Source organism: Acomys russatus, chromosome 3 (genome assembly GCF_903995435.1).
Source record: "Acomys russatus chromosome 3, mAcoRus1.1, whole genome shotgun sequence".
NCBI lineage: Eukaryota > Metazoa > Chordata > Mammalia > Rodentia > Muridae > Acomys > Acomys russatus.
The window spans coordinates 40,321,968-40,338,782 of NC_067139.1; the positions used below are offsets into that span (position 1 = coordinate 40,321,968).

Genomic DNA, 16,815 nt, shown 5'->3' on the forward strand with positions numbered 1-16,815 from the left:
AAGAAGGTGACATAGCCTAAGAGTCAATCTCCCTATCTTCAAAACAGGGGGGCGGGGGGCAATTCCAATCGCGGAAATTCTCTGAGGTAGTAACAGCAGAGAACTTAGCCTGGTGCTAGGTCCTTGTGCTTGGTGACTGAGACCCGCTGCTGTTATCGCTGTAAGGACCGTCATCCTTTGCACTGCCACTGGCCAGCAGGAAAGCCCTGGACGAGTCCCTCAACCCTCCTGGCTCTCAGGGTTCTCTGCCAGCAGAGCCTCCAGCCCCATGAAGACAAAAATGAGATAACAGGTGTTTAACGCTCAGGATAAAATGCTGAGAGGCAGCCCAGTAACTGCTATGTAAGCAGTATTGTGTCATCGTGGATGCTTCCAGTGACAAGAACAGTGACCCAAGGAAGAGCAAGATACAAAGTATGCATCATCCTGAGCTGCCATCAGAGGGTGAGGGCGGGAGCCAGTGCACAGGGGTGAGCTCCACAGGCTGACTGCATTTACCCTCAGCACGACACCGGCCCAGCAGAGAGCTTCTTCTATTCTACTCCATGGAGCCCAGGCACCCTGGGCATTCCTCCGTTACATCAAATAACTGCCGTGTACACCTTACTCCCTCCCTTCACTTGGAGTCTCTTGACCAACGGACAGTTACCAGTCTTTCTGTGTCTACAACCTACCCAGTACTGGGCAACTGTGGGAGGTCACTGAGTGAACCAATTCCTACGAGACAGTTTACAGGCAAGTGCAGGTTGGGGCCCAGGATTTGTTTGTTTAATCCAAGTGTCTTCTAGTCTCCTGGGAATGGTGGCTAGGTTCACTCAGAGCTGGATGGTTTTGAGGGTCGAACCAAATATTCTATAAAGTAAGGCACGCATCCTTACCACAGCCATGCAAAAACACATGTGTGGATGCTGAAGACAGCAGAAAACAAATGAGAGGTGTGACAAATGGTCAGTGCTAAACTCCACATCATTACTTCTTTTAAAGTACCTATCACTCACGAGAACCCTGCTATCGCCCCCCCCCACCTCCACCCCCGTGTGCCAGGATCTAGGCTGTGTGCCAAGCCTGCTGTCACAGAACATACAGCTCAGTGCAGGGATGCAGGATGCACAAGAGAACCCTGAGTAGTTGTCAAAGCCTCAACCTGGGGTGCATGCATGCTCCTGAAGCACCATCCCTGCCCCGTATAAACCGCATTCACATCACCGATGCAGCCTCCCTTTCCCCCACCCCCACCCTGTCATCATCTTTCCGCACGTGAGCGACACACTACTACAAGTCAGAATTTGGGAAGAAGGCACTGCGGTATGAGCGGCCAGCAGTAATCCCCTAACTCTGAGGCAGTGCACTTGTGTGTGCCCGCAGAAAAAGAACATTTATAATTATATCAAAATAAAAAATACCCATAAATAAGTCTCACAACAAGCAGGTAAAAGCCATAGGCAGACAAGCCCAAACATCACTGAGAGAGAAGTCAGTGGGCCACATAGACAGGAACAGACTGTGGCAGGCTGTCAGATACCACCCCACCTCCTCCATCACACACACACACACACACACACACACACACACACACCGCCATTAATCTAGAGATGGAATCCAAGCCCAGTGATTCCCACAGCTTTTCATGGAGAATTAATGAGCTGACTCTGAAATTAGCAAAGCCATGTCCAAGAGCAAAGCTGAGGCATCAGTAGTACCTCGGGACTTGGAAGTCAGTAAGCAAAGCCACATGACACTTGCATAGGGCAGAGGGATGGTACAAGATGGAGCCCAGAAACAGACCAGAACATATACAATCTGTGCTTACAGCTAAAGGGGCAAGGGCTGGGGAGGGGAGGATCCTTCCAGTGTGTGGTATGCCAAGCCAGGTATTCATATACCAAATAAACCAGCTATATGACCTTACTTCATATAGCGTATTTTCAAAATCTTCTGAAAATGAACCATAGACTTAAATATAAAGCTTCAAACTTACAGAAAAAAGTGCTCCTCCCAGCCGCCTCCCCACAGATAAAACTCAAAATAAATCACAACAGAAAAAGAAAGAAAGAAAGAAACAAACAAACAAACCTTCGGGCATCTGCTCTCCCCAACATAGATGCTTTATAAGACAGTATGGAGGCTCCTCAGATAGTTAAACATAGCTCTGACATGTGACCCAGCAACCCCACTGCCACAGATAATATCCAAAGTACATGAAAGCAATCTGTCAAAAGACACCGCTGCTCTGATGGAGACTGCAGCCTTGTCCGATGCTGAGGCCTCAGCCTGTGACTATGATGATAGGACAAGAGACGATGAAACACAACGTGGTGTGATACTACTCAGCCTAAAAAAGGGAGAAAATCTTGTCCTTTGTAAACTATTTAAAGCCCAAAGACTCAACATCAAAGAAAATAAGCCAGGCACAGAAAGGCATCTCTCACCTGCATGCAGAGTCTAAAGCAGGCAAACCCAGAGAGAAGGGGAGCGGAGTAGTTAGGCAGAGGGAGGGGAAGGTGGCTAGGGAACTGTCAAAGGGTACAAAGCTTCCGCTTCATGTAGAAAGGCTAATCAAGAGCTCTGCTGACACCGGGCGGCGTGGCGCATGCCTTTAATCCCAGCACTCGGGAGGCAGAGGCAGGCCAATCGCTGTGAGTTCGAGGACAGCCTGGTCTGCAAAGTGAGTCCAGGACAGCCAAGGCTACACAGAGAAACTCTGTCTTGAAAAACTTAAAAAAAAAAAAAGAACTCTGCTGACAACATGGTGGCCACAGTCAATAAAATGCTACATTGTTGAAAACCACTGAGAGTAAAATTTAAAAGATGTAGCCATAAAAAATAAGCACATGTGGTCATAATACATGTTGGCTTGCTCATCTTGCCATTCTACAATGTATACGTATTTTAAAATGTTTTAAATCAAAATGTACATGGTAAACATACACAATTTTTCTTGTCAATAGAAATAACTAATTTTATAAATTTCACTCTTCCAAAGATACTACTGAGAAAACAAAAAGCTGGAAGAAATATCATAAACAGCTTCAAAGGAAAACTGCAAACTAAAATAATGTGCATACACCAAGGCCTAATGCCTTCAATATAGAAAAGGCCCTTAAGAACTACCAATAAAAATGTGCATTTCATTAAAGACAGGGACAAAAGATATAAACAGAGCATTTCTCCAAAAAGAAATACAAATAATGACATGAAACCAAGATTACTATCACTCAAGATTAAAGAGACACAAACAAAAATGTCATTTAATAAAGAATATTTGACACAGATATATTTGCAATATTAAAAATAGAATTATTCCAAAGACTATCAATTGAGGATTGTGAAATACACATGGTACAGAAAAACATCAAAGCACTTTGTAGTCATTACAGTTTAAATGCTGACTTGGCCTATACCCGTCATTTATAGCATTTGGTTAAGTGGGTGCAGAGATGTGTTTCAGGCCTTACAGAAGATACATAAAAATGTTCATTTTCAGTTATTCATGGATAAATGTACAGAGATGTTGCTGAAAAGAGAACCCACCAAGGCAGGAGCAGTGGCTCCAGGTGGCTTTTACTTTATTTCTAAGTCACAGTGTATTCTTATTAATATACAATAAATTTATATTTCTATGGTAAAAGAAATACAATTTTCTTCATTTTAAAACTACAAGAAGGGCCGGTAAGACGGCTCAATGGGAAAAGGTACTTGCCGCCAAGTTTTAACAACTGGAGTTCAATCCCAGGGTCCCACATTGTGGAAGGAGAGAACAGACTCCGGCAAGTGGTTCACATGCATGCACACGTGCACACACACACACACACAAACAAGGTACATACTACATACACATACGCAGAGAGAGACAGAGAGAAGTAAAATAAAATAAAAATAAAATGCTTCCGTTTAATGTCTCCATGAAAGAAAGGACACAGAATGACGTTAAGGCCCTTGGCCGGTTCTTGCACCTCCCCCGAACAGACTGGGGCAGCAGGAGCAGCCATCATGGTCAGGTTTGCACAGCATTAGGTGTCATTCAGGGAGTGGATTCCAACAGTGGTCCCTCACGCTGTCTGTGCTGACACTTGGGAAAGTCACAGAACTTCTGTGACCCTCAGTTCCCTTTGTAGAACTAAAGTTTATAAGCACAGTGTTGAAAGCTGTGGCGTATATGTAAAACACACCTGTGCTGGCTAGTTTAGGTCAACCTGGCACATCTGGAGTCATCTGAGAGGAGGGAACCTCAATTGAGAAAATGTATCCGTAAGACCTGGCTGTAGGCAAGCCTGTAATCACTTAACTAGTGATTGATGGGGGAGGGCCCAGCCCATGGGGGTGGTGCCATCCCTGGACTGGTGGTCCAGAAAGCAGGCTGAGCAAGCCATGAGGAGCAAGCCAGGGAGCAGCACCCCTCCATGGCCTCCGCATCAGCTCCTGCTCCAGGGTCCTGCCCTGCTTGGGTTTCCTGTCCTGACATCCTTTGACGATGGACCACAATTTGGAAGCACAAACCACACAAGCCCATTCTTCCCCACGCTGTAGCTGGTCATGACGTTTCATCATATCAACAGTAAAGACAGCCCCATCCCCTCAGCCGGGTGCCTGACACGTGATAGGGACTTCATGAAGACCAAGCTGCTTTGCACTATCTGAAACTTTTGTGACATATGAGCACACTGCATCTACCATACCCCACATGCTCCAGAGGGCTAGGGGCTGCCAATCTCAGAGAAATCAAGTAGTTGGTATTGGGCAATGACCTGTTTCTCCAGCAACAAGACCTTCCCAGAAGCAGCAGGCAAGGAGGAGAGCAGTAGTCAGCAGAGATGGAAGGAGGAGGAGAAGGGGTGGGGGAGGACCATGGCACAGTAGAGTCTAAACACTTTCTGGTAACACCCTGCTGGGTAGTCAATGGGCAATGTGACTCATTCCTGCCCCCTTCCCAGCAGGCGGGGATTGACTGAGACTTTCCCACCTACCCCACCCACATCCATATGTTAGGAGAGTGGAAAAACTCCTGCCAAGCCTGAGGACTGCAGGGACTACCAGAGCCACATCCCTCATCTTACTGGTGCTCTCATGAAGACCAGACAGATCAGCACCCCTCTGGCTACCCTGAACCCCTAGCACCTTCCTCTCTTCGGGCCCCTCCTCCACTTCGCAGGGTCTCATTCCCCCACTTCCCACCCTGCTCCACTGTCTGTGAGGCCTGGTGTCTGCTCTGTCAGCCCCGGCTGACATATCCCTTCCCAGGAGTGAGGAAAGGCATCAGACTGGGACTGTCCTGGACTCCCGCAGTACAGCAGGCCGGGGGGCGGGGGCTGCTGCCTCTCTGGGAACAGCACACACAGCATGGCGTGGAATGAGAGGAGGAGGAGGAGCCCACCTGTGCCCAAAGCTCCCTGACACAGCTGTGGCCACCCTGCATGTCTAAGCAAAGCCCGTTCTCAGGTGACAGAGGTACTAACAAATTCACGAGGACCCAACAGATCCATCTCTTGGGTCACAAATGCAACCGTGACCCAGAAAGAACTGGGGCTGGAGTGGAAGGCCGGGTGGACAGTTATAGCCTTGGCAGAGGCTGAGCTGGGGTTTACCTTGGGCAGGCTGACTGGAGTCCGGGGCTTGGTCCTGGGGTTCTTGATCAAGAGTCGCTGGTCCATGGGCAGCAGGTGGTACTTCATGGCTTCGATGAGGAAATCCTTACAAGTGTTGTTATTCTTTATCAAAGCTTCCTCCTCCACTGTCTGGGGGGTAAGAGTCCACAGGTGACCCCCCAGCAGAGCGGGACCATGATTCCCTAGGCTCTCCCCAGGCTGGGTCATTCTCAACTCTCTCTCTCTCTCTCTCTCTCTCTCTCTCTCTCTCTCTCTCTCTCTCTCTCTCTCTCTCTCATAGCCTTCCATACCACACCCTCTCAGACTCATGGAGTTCCAAGAGCAGAGAGTCCTGCCTCTCATCCCTGTTCCACCCCTTAGGACCCCTGATCCTCAATTTTCTCATCTATAAAATGGGTGTATCACAGGCACAAACCCAGTGGTTTGGTTTTGGGGCGCCAGCTCAGAGGAAGACACTGATGAACACTACACGGCTCCTAACCTGAGCCCCTCAAGCTCAGCTGCAGAGTGAGAAACTGGAATCGCTGAGCCCTTGAGCCAGCCATGTAGAGGGAAGGCCCAGCCAGTTGTCTCCTGGGACCCATCAGTCCCGAGGAATAAACGTATGGCTGGGGCCGTCATCTTCTGGCAGCTTTGGAGCTGGCAGGAAAGGTGGGTTGATGAAACAAGGCCTTTGCCTCTGGAAGCCTCTTTTTCCCCCAGACACAATCTGGGTTTCTCTCACCCTCCCAGTTGGGAATGGAACTAGGTTCGGACAAATCATAAATGTTTAGGATTAAAGAGAAAGTGGAGTGAGGCTATTGATGCTTAGGCATCTGGTCCCTTGAGGTAGAAGCCCCCTGGGAGTTAATGCTCGTGGGTTCAGCTACAGTACAGGGTGATAAGCAGGCTTCAGAAGCACACATGGCGATGGTGTGCAGAGGGACACTAATGCCACTGAGCTGTGCACTTAAGAGTGATCGGAATGAGGCCTGAGCACTGGCAGCTCTCCCAAAGGACCTGGGTCCCATTCCCAGCACCCATTAGGTGACTCACAACTCTCTGCAACTCCAGGGAATCCAGTGCCCTCTTCCAGCCTTCATGAGCACCATACACACATGGTACACAGACACTCATGCAGGCAAAGCACTCACATATAAGACAAACTTATAACAAGAATGATCAAGGCTATCAAGAGCATGCCATATGTTTTATCACAGAATCACATGGTATACGTTTGCGTGCTGTTTTTTAAATGCCTGCTAAGAGCTGGGTAACTGTTAGTAACTGCGAAAACTGAAGGCTGCTAGAGTAACCGCAAAAAAACGTGGTTCCAGATGAGAGAAGTCCACAAGGGCCTAAGGAAATTACAGAAGGCAGTCCGTGAAGATGCTGGATAAAGAAGGTTCAGCTATGACCGTCATAAGACTAGATGTTATCTTTATGTTGTAAAGGATCAATTACTAGGTCTATATACTGAATTAAAAATACAGATTCTGTTCACTGATGTTACCTTGGAGAAATGTCATACGATACCTTACATGTTTCATTTTACAGAGTTTGGAAAACTAAGAACTGTGCACCATGCCACAGATTTCTATTCAGAATCCCAACGGGCTTTTGCCTTGAATTCTGAAAAAGATGGTCCTGAGATTACACATTTATTAGAGATGGTGGCTACCTTAGAAATGTCTTTACAAACTGAAGCTGACCATGCTTCAATATACGTATCCAATAAAATACAACCATTTGTTAGACATTGTGATATATAGAACATGTTACAGGTATATCTTATAATCCTACAGGACAAGCGATTATGGAGAAATTTAATAGGATTTCAAAGATAACATTCATAGAACAGAAGGGAAATATGAGATCTCCCAGAGATAGATTAAATAATGATTCGTTGGCTTTAAATTTTTAAAATATCAATAAGACAAGTAACATGGCTTCAAATAAACAAAACAAAACAAAAAAAACCTGGATTTTAAAAAGGACTGTTGAATTAGGTCAGCCCATGAATGTCCTAACTTCCAAATGGAGGGAAGGAAATGTGTTACACTGGGAAAAAGGCTTTGCATATGTTTCCACCAGAAAAGAGAAAGTATGGATTCCATCAAGATTAATAAAAATTAGATATGACCAAGGGAACCCTCCTGAAGATCTTGGCTACAAGCAGGAAGAAAAAAATCAAGAAGACCAACAAAACAGGAAACATTAGAACTGATCCCTTTCCATGGGAACAGCTCTGAGACTGGCTGAGACATGAGAAATACGTCTCCTAGGTTGAACAAATAGTAAGCAGCTGGAAGTGAGTGTTATGGAAGTTTTGGTTTATATGTTAACATGTTTTTGTTTTAATCCCAGGTGTAGAATATGGGAACTGTTCCAGTTTGTCCACAGCTGATAACTGCCTCCTGAGAAGGCATGTGATGTTTGTCAGCTAGGAACTACCTCGTGTGGGGGGTGTGGTCTTTGTCAGTGGGAATAAAAGCCAGACCCAGAGAGAGAGAGAGAGAGAGAGAGAGAGAGACCCAGAGAGAGAGAGAGAGAGAGAGAGAGAGAGAGAGAGGCTGAGAGAGAGACTGGGGGCTCTGAGGAAAAAAGAAGGCTGCTGGTGATTCCTCCCTGCTGCTCCTGGTTGCTATTGGTGCAGTTTGATGAGAAGAAGTTGGAAATATTCTGAATGAAGGTTGGACGTGCACCAAGCAACTTGGCAACCCTAAACAGCAGGAAGCAGGTACGGAAATCTACGCCCCCTCTCCCCACTAGCCTTCCTTCTCCCCTACCTGGTATTGGGGTGTTGGAAGGGATTGGGGTGGAGTAGGAAGAAAGAGATATAAGGAGCACAAAATAAAAATAGTTGTTTAAAAATACACCAACAGTGAGCCATGTTAACCTGTTCAGATATACTATAAATAAATAGATGGTCTTTAAAAACCTCGGAGATCCACAGAATATGACATTTAAGATGTTCTATTAACAATGAGCTTTTTTTGGGCAGTGATACATGTCAGCTCTTGGCATCACCCCCACTCTACTTCAAAGAAGATAATGGGCAAATAAGAACTTCCATGTGGAGTTTGTTTCAAATGTGGCAAGCCAGCCATCGGGCAAGAAACTGCCCTTGCTTCAGCTGCAGAGAACGTGCTGTCCAAACTTAGGAAAATTGTGCAGGGAAGTTGACTGCTGAGCTTTATCAAGACCAGGCAGGCAATCCTTCATAATTCCTGCTTCACAAAAGGCCTGTCATATACTGTGCCAGAGACTGAAGATGATGCTCCAACATAGCAGAGAAAATGTGTGCAACTGTCCTAGCAGCCAGCTGTCTGTGTCATTTCTATATTTAGGAAGCTGTTTGCTCTGCACTTCCTGTTTACTCAGGTAATCCTTAGCCTTCTTAGATCTCTGGTGGGCTCGAAGACTAGATATTTATAGTCTCACAATTAAGTTTGAGTTGTTTAGGATTTAAGAATATGTTTTAAAATGATATTTTTGGGTCTAAGTAGATTTTTAGATTGATAAATGCAAGCTATGACAGAAAATGATTTAAGTACAAAACTCTGAACTCACCAAGATAGGACAGATAGGAGAGTACTTTCTCCTAAGTTTTCAAATACAAATGGACTGGACATTGTGAATGTGATTCTTACATGATAAGTTTTCATAGTTGTTTCATAATTGTTCTTACTGTATGTACTTAATTATTGTAAGAGAAAGAGCCTCTTTATTTAGACAAAAATGGAGACGTGTTGGGGGTTAGTCTGCTGTTCTGTGTATTCTAATGCCGAAGTCTGGCCCTGAGATCTGGTTGCAGTCCAGACAAGAGCATTGTCATACGCACTGATCAATGTTGTGTAAACTTTGCTCCCCAATTATCTCTGACTGGTTAATAAAAAAATCTGGACAGCCTTTAGCTGGGTGAGAGAGTAGGCAGAACTTCCATTCCTAGTCTTGGGGGGTAGGCTTCACGAGGTAGGGAGAGAGGAAGGAAGAAAGAGAAAGAGAGCGAAAGTATGTGGCCTGATGGGACAGAAACAGCCCAGGCAGGAGCAGCATGGCGACTAACTCAAGGCACATGGCTAGGAAATAGCAAGGTTAGCATAGAGGATTAATGTAAATGGCTATCTGACCAGCTATGGTGCTTGAAGCTTATTAATAAACCTTAGAAGTCTCTGTCTCATTTATTTGGGAGGTAGAGTGGTTGATTAGAAAAGCACCCCCAAGTATATAAATTATCTTCATCACACTTTAAGTTTCAAGGTCAAATAAGTGTTAAGTAAGTGCCCTGTCCTAGCAGAGTCCATCTCATGAGGTCTGATTGATAAAGCTCCTTTTTAACAGAGGGTCATAATTTTCTCAGGCCATCATCTCTGACCCTCTTTCCATATCCAACCCTGACTTTCCTGGGGTAAACCAGAATGAGCCCATGTCATTGATAAGTTTCCATTATGGGAGCCTCAGAAGCTTCCTTAGCTTTCTGCGGAACCCAGTCCCTTGGCCACCCACCCATCCCAGCTGGTCAGTTTCCATGGGGACAGAGAGGGGTGGACAGTAACACTGGTAACTCAGGCAGGTGAGAGGAGGAGACCTGTGGCCACCAGGTGGCAGCACTCCACGGGCTTCCGGGACACTCCTAAGCACCTGCAAAGAAAGGCATCACACACCAGGAGACTTAAAGCCACACACTGGAAGGTTTGTGAGAATGTCTGACGCCATTTACTGCACAAAATAAACCATCCCGTGTGTAAACAAGACAGAGGTTATCAAAGTTAGCAGGTCATAGGACTGTGTGCTTCGGAGCCGTGTGGAAAGAGGGCTGACATCGAGAAGCCCACAATCACTGCCTCAAAGGGTGGTTATAAGGATTAAACTCCAGAGTCCTTACTTTCTCTTTCTCTCAGAGGAAGTAGACTCTGCGCCCTATGCATGTATGAAGAGCTGGTTTTCACGCCTGACCTGGACTTCGTGTTGCCTAAGATCACAGCAGAAAGGGAACACGGAGGCATCATGGGAATGACTCTTCTTTCTCCGTTCTTCCAAGGGAAAACCAGCTCATGCTTCTCCTCCCTACAACAGCTCTTCTTAGATCTACTGCCCCGTCTGCCCGGGAGACAGTAAGGCTGGTAACTAAAGCTGCTGGGCAGACAGCCACACTTCACACTCAGCACAGGGAGCTGACAACCTCCATCCCCACCTCCCAGACTCAGGAAATGCCTCAGCTACACCTCTGGGACAGAGTGGCCTCTGCGCTCCTCCAGCCGGGCAGGCGGGCGGACTCGCAAACACTGACCTGGACCAGGTAATCTCTCGGTAAGAGAGGGAGCCTGACGTGCTCCATCAGCTTTGCCATGTGGTCTAAGCGAGTCTCCTTCTCATAATTGATCCATGAAATCACAGCTTCAAACACCTGGGAAGAAAAGAGAATGCTTGAAAGCCACTGCCTCGAGTCACAAACCAGGAAGGAGAAAAAAAAAAAAAAGGTTGCCAGTCATCCACACAGGGACATAATCTAAGACTTGATATTTAGGATGAAATAAAAAGAGAATGGCCTTGGAGACTCGCTGGCCTCTCAGGGAACACACATGGAAAATGACAAGCCTGCCACGCCACATGCGCAGTCATGGGTCATACTAAAGTAAGTTCTGATAGTCATTTAGGATAGAAAGGCAAAGTGGTGCCGGACGTGATGGTGCACACCTGTAATCCCAGCATTCAGGAAGCAAGAAGCAGGAGGATCTCTGTGAGTTCGAGGCCAGCCTGGTCTACAAATCCATTCCAGGACAGCCAAGGCTGTACAGAGAAACCCTGTCTCGAAAAAAGAAAAAAAGGACCAGAAGTTGGGGAGGGGCGCAGAAATCCTGGGGGATGGGGGCCAGTTTCCTCCCTCATTTAATCCCCAGATAATATAGAATGCCTGGCAATGTTACCCACTGCCTGAAGTAGCTATGATGATGAAAGTGACATCGAATGCCAGAGGACAAAACATCTTTCCTTCTCTTTTGAGGAAAGATTGCACTTCTGTGCAAATCAAAGCTGGCGAACCTGGGACCCAAAGGAGAGGTTGCGGTTTTGCTTTGCACAGGGGTTAAGTCCAAATTCAAATTCCATAGCACTGTGCACACAGACTGGCAAAATCCAGACCTGAGAGGCTGAGCCAACCAGTCGTCTTAATGGAAATGGATACATTTACCTTTGAGGGGGGAAGGAGGGGATGTGGCAGAGCCAGTACAACTGGACATATGTGACGTCTTTGGTCAAAAAATATCCCTTCTAGAGCAAGAGCTTGCCAAAAGGCTCACTCACATGGGCAAGAGCATGTGTCTGAGGTGTCAGCTGCGGCACTAACACAGTGGGAAGTTTACGAAGAACAACCTCTATGAACATATACAGGGGGAGGAGGTCCCCTCAGTCACAGTCATAGGGGAGGGGAGTAAGGGGAAATGGGAGGGAGGGAGGAATGGGAGGATAGAAGGGATGGGATAACAATTGAGATGTAATATGCATAAATTAATAAAACATATTAAAAAAAAAACAACCTGAAGACCACTGGTGAAAAATTGGCTTTGCTATTAAAGAGAATAAAATGGGCTGGAGAGAGGGCTCAGCGGTTAAGAGCACTTGTGCTTACAAGGACTCGGGTTCAAGTCCCAGCACCCACATGGCAGCTCACAGCCATCCCTAACTCTAGTTCCAGTGGATCCAGGGACTTCTTTAAAGTTAATCAAATTGTATACCCAACAAGTATATTCTACTGTTTTCCAAACTCTACCTCAACGTCAAACAATCTTACTTCTCAAAATACAGTAAAAGATCCTAGCACAGTAAATAAGATTTGGACCCAGGAGCCACGGACATTTTAGGAAGTATAAGAAGGACTCTTCTGTTAAAAACAAAACAAAACAAACAAACAAACAAACAAACAAAACCTGGCTATTACGTTAAGGGTAGGAGAATGACAGAATTAAGAAAACGATTTTTGCAAGCACCACTGTAGGAACGGACTCAGCGAAGGTCATCAGTGAACGTTAACATCAAAAGTTGCCTGTGGAACAAGAATTCCGTTCTCAGAGTCGTGCTACGGTGACATGCCTTACAAGGCACACTCTGACAGATACAACCTGCTTACTATATTTTTACCTAGATCAGGATTTTTTTTTTAGTATTTTTTTAAAGTTTTTTGTTTGGTTGGTTTTGGTTTTGGTTTTTTGGTTTTTTTGTTTTGTTTTGTTTTGTTTTTTTTTTTTTTGTTTTTTTTTTTTTTTTGGTTTGGTTTGGTTTGCTTTTGGTTTTTTTGGTTTTGGTTTTGGTTTCTGAGACAAGGTCTCTCTGTGTAGTCCTGGCTGTCCTGCATAGACCAAGCCGGCCTTGAACTACAGAGAATTAGAGACAGATTTAAGGCACGCACTACCACACCTACCCATTAAACTTGTTTTTTTTTTTTTTTAAGAATTATTTTTATTTGTGTGTTATCCGAAGGAGTGCAGATACCCACAGAGGTAAGAAGAGGGCATCGCCTCTCTTGGAACTGGAGTTACAGATGGCTGTAAGCCACTTTGTGGATGCTGGGACTCAAACCCAGGTCCCTTACCAGAGCAGTCAGTGCTCTCAATCAACCACTGAGCCATCTCTCCAGCCAAGAATTTCATTTAAAAAAAAAAAAAAAAAAAAAAACAGAACAGGACAGAATTAAAGGAAATGAACAGTACACGTGTCCAGTGTTTCCTGTTTCTGAATGTCATAAGCTGTATGTTAACCATAAGTATACAAATATCACAGGAATCCTTCCTGCGTGTTTTAAGTCATAAACTTGACAGTTCTGGTCCCTTCGACACAGCAGTGCTTCCTGGGCCTAATATGCACTCAGACACTCCTGTCAGTGAACGAGTGAGTGAGTGGGTTCAGAGGAAGCCTGTAAGGAGGCAGTGGCACCAGGCCAGGCTGGAGCAGAAAGGAGGGGTGGGCGGGGGACTGGCGTCTTGGATGGAGGGAGGTGGTGGGCTGTCGCCTCCCCTCCCGCCTTGCATGCTTACCCACACCTCTTCTCACTTCCTTCTACCTGACTGTGAACTTCTACAGGAACGAGACCTGCGCCATCTGTCTCATGTCCCCATGCCGTACAGTGTGACAGCAGTGGCTGCATGACAAAGCTTCGCTGAGGAACAAGGGCTTGGGTAGCAAGAGCTGAGCCACAGTTCCTGTTCTCCCCACTGAGCAGCGCAATCTTTGCTTTAAAGGTGGAAACCCACGACTGCTGTTATTTGACGTTATCTCGCCGTGGGCTGGACCAGCCTAGCCAACTCCACTCAGCTGCTGTTTACCTACTCAACTGTGAAATCTACAGGAACAGCACCAACCTCCGCAGAGACCGCATAGCTCTTTCATTTGGGCTTCGTGCTTGAAAGCAAGCCAGCAAATAAACATCCAAATAGCTTTAGCCCTGAGTGGACTTGGAGCCATCCCCAACAGCTAACCTGTGAAGGCCTCACAGACGTCATCCTCCTGAGTCCTCATGGTAAGCCAACTGAGTCCACGCCCTTTACTGACTTGTTCAGTCCAGACCTGCAAAGAGGCAGCTGTGTGGTCCCCTCAAACCCACAGCTGTGGTGTTCCTGTTTCCCATGAGTCTCAACTGCCTCTCAAGTGTCCGCTAGCCGGGCTTGGCAAAGTACAGCACACAGGCCAAATCCAGCCTGCACCTGTTTTGTAAATAAAATTTCACTGGAACGGTGCCACGGTCATTCAGACTCCTGGCTGCTCTGTGTATAGCAGCAGAGATGAGAGTCACATGGCACAGAGCCTGAGATACTCAATCTGCCTAGTACAGGGAAGATTAAATCCTGTATGCAGTGAAGCTAAGCAGAGACCCAAGGCTTCAGCAAAGGGATGGAGGATGCTTCCTGGGTGACAACATTTCATGGGGTTCCCCGATGGAACACTCAGCTGCCCACACCTGGGGTCTTGTCCCAAAGAAACAGGGTCATTCCTCACTGACTTATGCTGCCAAACCACTTTCTTGGATGCTATAAGAGCAAAGGAGCTGAGGCCTAGTTTTTATTGTTCTAGGGCCTGGCCTAATAAGCCCTGGCCGGAAACACTGGCTGGCTCCCCACCCCCAGTTTGGTTACACAGGCAGCCAAGCCAGGCTGGACATGACTACCTCAAGTAAAGGGGGCTCGGGGTAGTGGGTGCTGATGCTAGCTTTCAAAATGAACAATGAAGCCAGGCACCGTGGCTCACACCTGTCATCCCAGCACTCAGGAAAGCAGAGGCAGGTGGATCTCTGTGAGTTCGAGGCCAGCCTGGTCTACAAAGTGAGTCCAGGACAACCAAGGCTACACAGAGAAACCCTGTCTCAAAAAAAAAAAAAAAAAAAAAAAAAGCAAATAACAAAACAAACAACAAAAAGAGAATTCAAGACCAATAGGCAGCTTCATACCTTGGTAAAGTGATTCTCACAACAGGACCTCGAGGCTAATTAAGCAATATCAAAGAAAAAACTAGGTTCCTGCCCATGGATCTGATTTGTTAAAAAGGATTGGAGAATTTTGACCAATAACACCTTACATGCGTAACCTCATTTAATCCACACAGAGGTGTCATGACTCACGTTTTAGAGATGGTCAAACAGACTTGGAGTAACAAGTTCGCAAAGCCACACTACCACAGGGGAGGAGCCTCAGGTGCCATTGGACTTCGAAGCCAAAGCCCTAAGTTTGAGTGCTGTGCACTAGTGCATCTCAGGCCCGACAGCCGGGAGTCCTGAGCCAGCTAGGGAGCTGGGAGCCAAGTCCTGAAGCCTGTAACGCTAATTATAGCCCTCCACACTGACCCAGGACAGCATCCCAGGACAGACACAGGGCAAGGGCATTTGCAAAGCCTGCTGCCACGCTTTTAAATTGGGAGCTTCTGAAAATAAGACTGGTCAGGTTTTCTTTTCTTAATTTTTTATTAATTAAAATATATTTCCATCATTTTCTCCCTTCCTTTTCCCTCCTCCCTCTCAAATTAATGGCCTCTTTCTGTTAACATATATGCATATATATACCTACACATATATTATATACACATATTCAATCTACTGTATCCATTTAGTGTTGTTTGTACATCTATGATTTCAGGGAATGACCACTTGTTGCTGGAAAACCAATTGAGGAGCTCACCCCTGGTGAAAATTAATCCTCCCACTCTCAGTAACCGTTTTGAGGATGTTTTTAAGCAATGGGTTAATTTTTTTTCTCCTTAAGGAAGTCAGCCTAAAACTGCATAGAGTGTAGCAGGATTCCTGGGCGCCCTACAGAGCAGTACACAAGGTAGACAGTACAAGGGGACAGTGTAGAGATTTACTTTTCATGTCTTTGTAGACAACTAACCACGGAGAACTCTTGTTGTCCTGCCACTCCCCCATGCCGCCTTTACCCAGCGGCAAAGTCAGCGTGGGTAACTGTGGGTGTGAGTAACTGTGGGGGTGACTGTGTGGGTGACTGTGAGGGTGACCGTGTGGGTGACTGTGGGTGTGGGTGACTGTGGGTGTGGGTGACTGTGGGGGTGACTGTGTGGGTAACTGTGGGTGTGAGTAACTGTGGGGGTGACTGTGGGTATGAGTAACTGTGTGGGTGACTGTGTGGGTAACTGTGGGGGTGACTGTGTGGGTGACTGTGGGTGTGGGTGACTGTGGGGGTGACTGTGTGGGTGACTGTGGGGGTGACCGTGTGGGTGACTGTGGGTGTGGGTGACTGTGGGGGTGACTGTGTGGGTAACTGTGGGTGTGAGTAACTGTAGGGGTGACTGTGGGTATGAGTAACTGTGTGGGTGACTGTGTGGGTAACTGTGGGTGTGAGTAACTGTGGGGGTGACTGTGGGTATGAGTAACTGTGTGGGTGACTGTGTGGGTAACTGTGGGGGTGACTGTGTGGGTGACTGTGGGTGTGGGTAACTGTGTGGGTGACTGTGTGGGTAACTGTGTGGGTGACTGTGGGTGTGGGTAACTGTGTGAGTGACTGTGTGGGTGACTGTGGGTGTGGGTAACTGTGTGGGTGACTGTGTGGGTAACTGTGTGGGTGACTGTGTGCGTAACTGTGGGTGTGGGTAACTGTGGGGGTGACTGTGTGGGTGACTGTGGGTGTGGGTGACTGTGTGGGTGACTGTGGGGGTGACTGTGTGGGTAACTGTGTGGGTAACTGTGGGTGTGGGTAACTGTGTGGGTAACTGTGGGTGTGGGTGACTATGTGGG

General features: G+C 46.7%; 1 protein-coding gene across 1 annotated transcript in view; it reads right to left on the reverse strand.

Moving 5' to 3' along the window:
- Klhl3 (kelch like family member 3) overlaps positions 1-16,815 on the reverse strand; it is a 117,938-nt gene that overhangs the window by 21,657 nt on the left and 79,466 nt on the right. Inside the window, exons 7-8 of the mRNA XM_051172522.1 lie at positions 10,876-10,992; positions 5,583-5,732 (exon numbers count right to left, since the gene is read on the reverse strand). Coding sequence (XP_051028479.1) covers positions 5,583-5,732; positions 10,876-10,992 — 267 coding nt within the window. The remainder of the gene's footprint in view (positions 1-5,582; positions 5,733-10,875; positions 10,993-16,815) is intronic.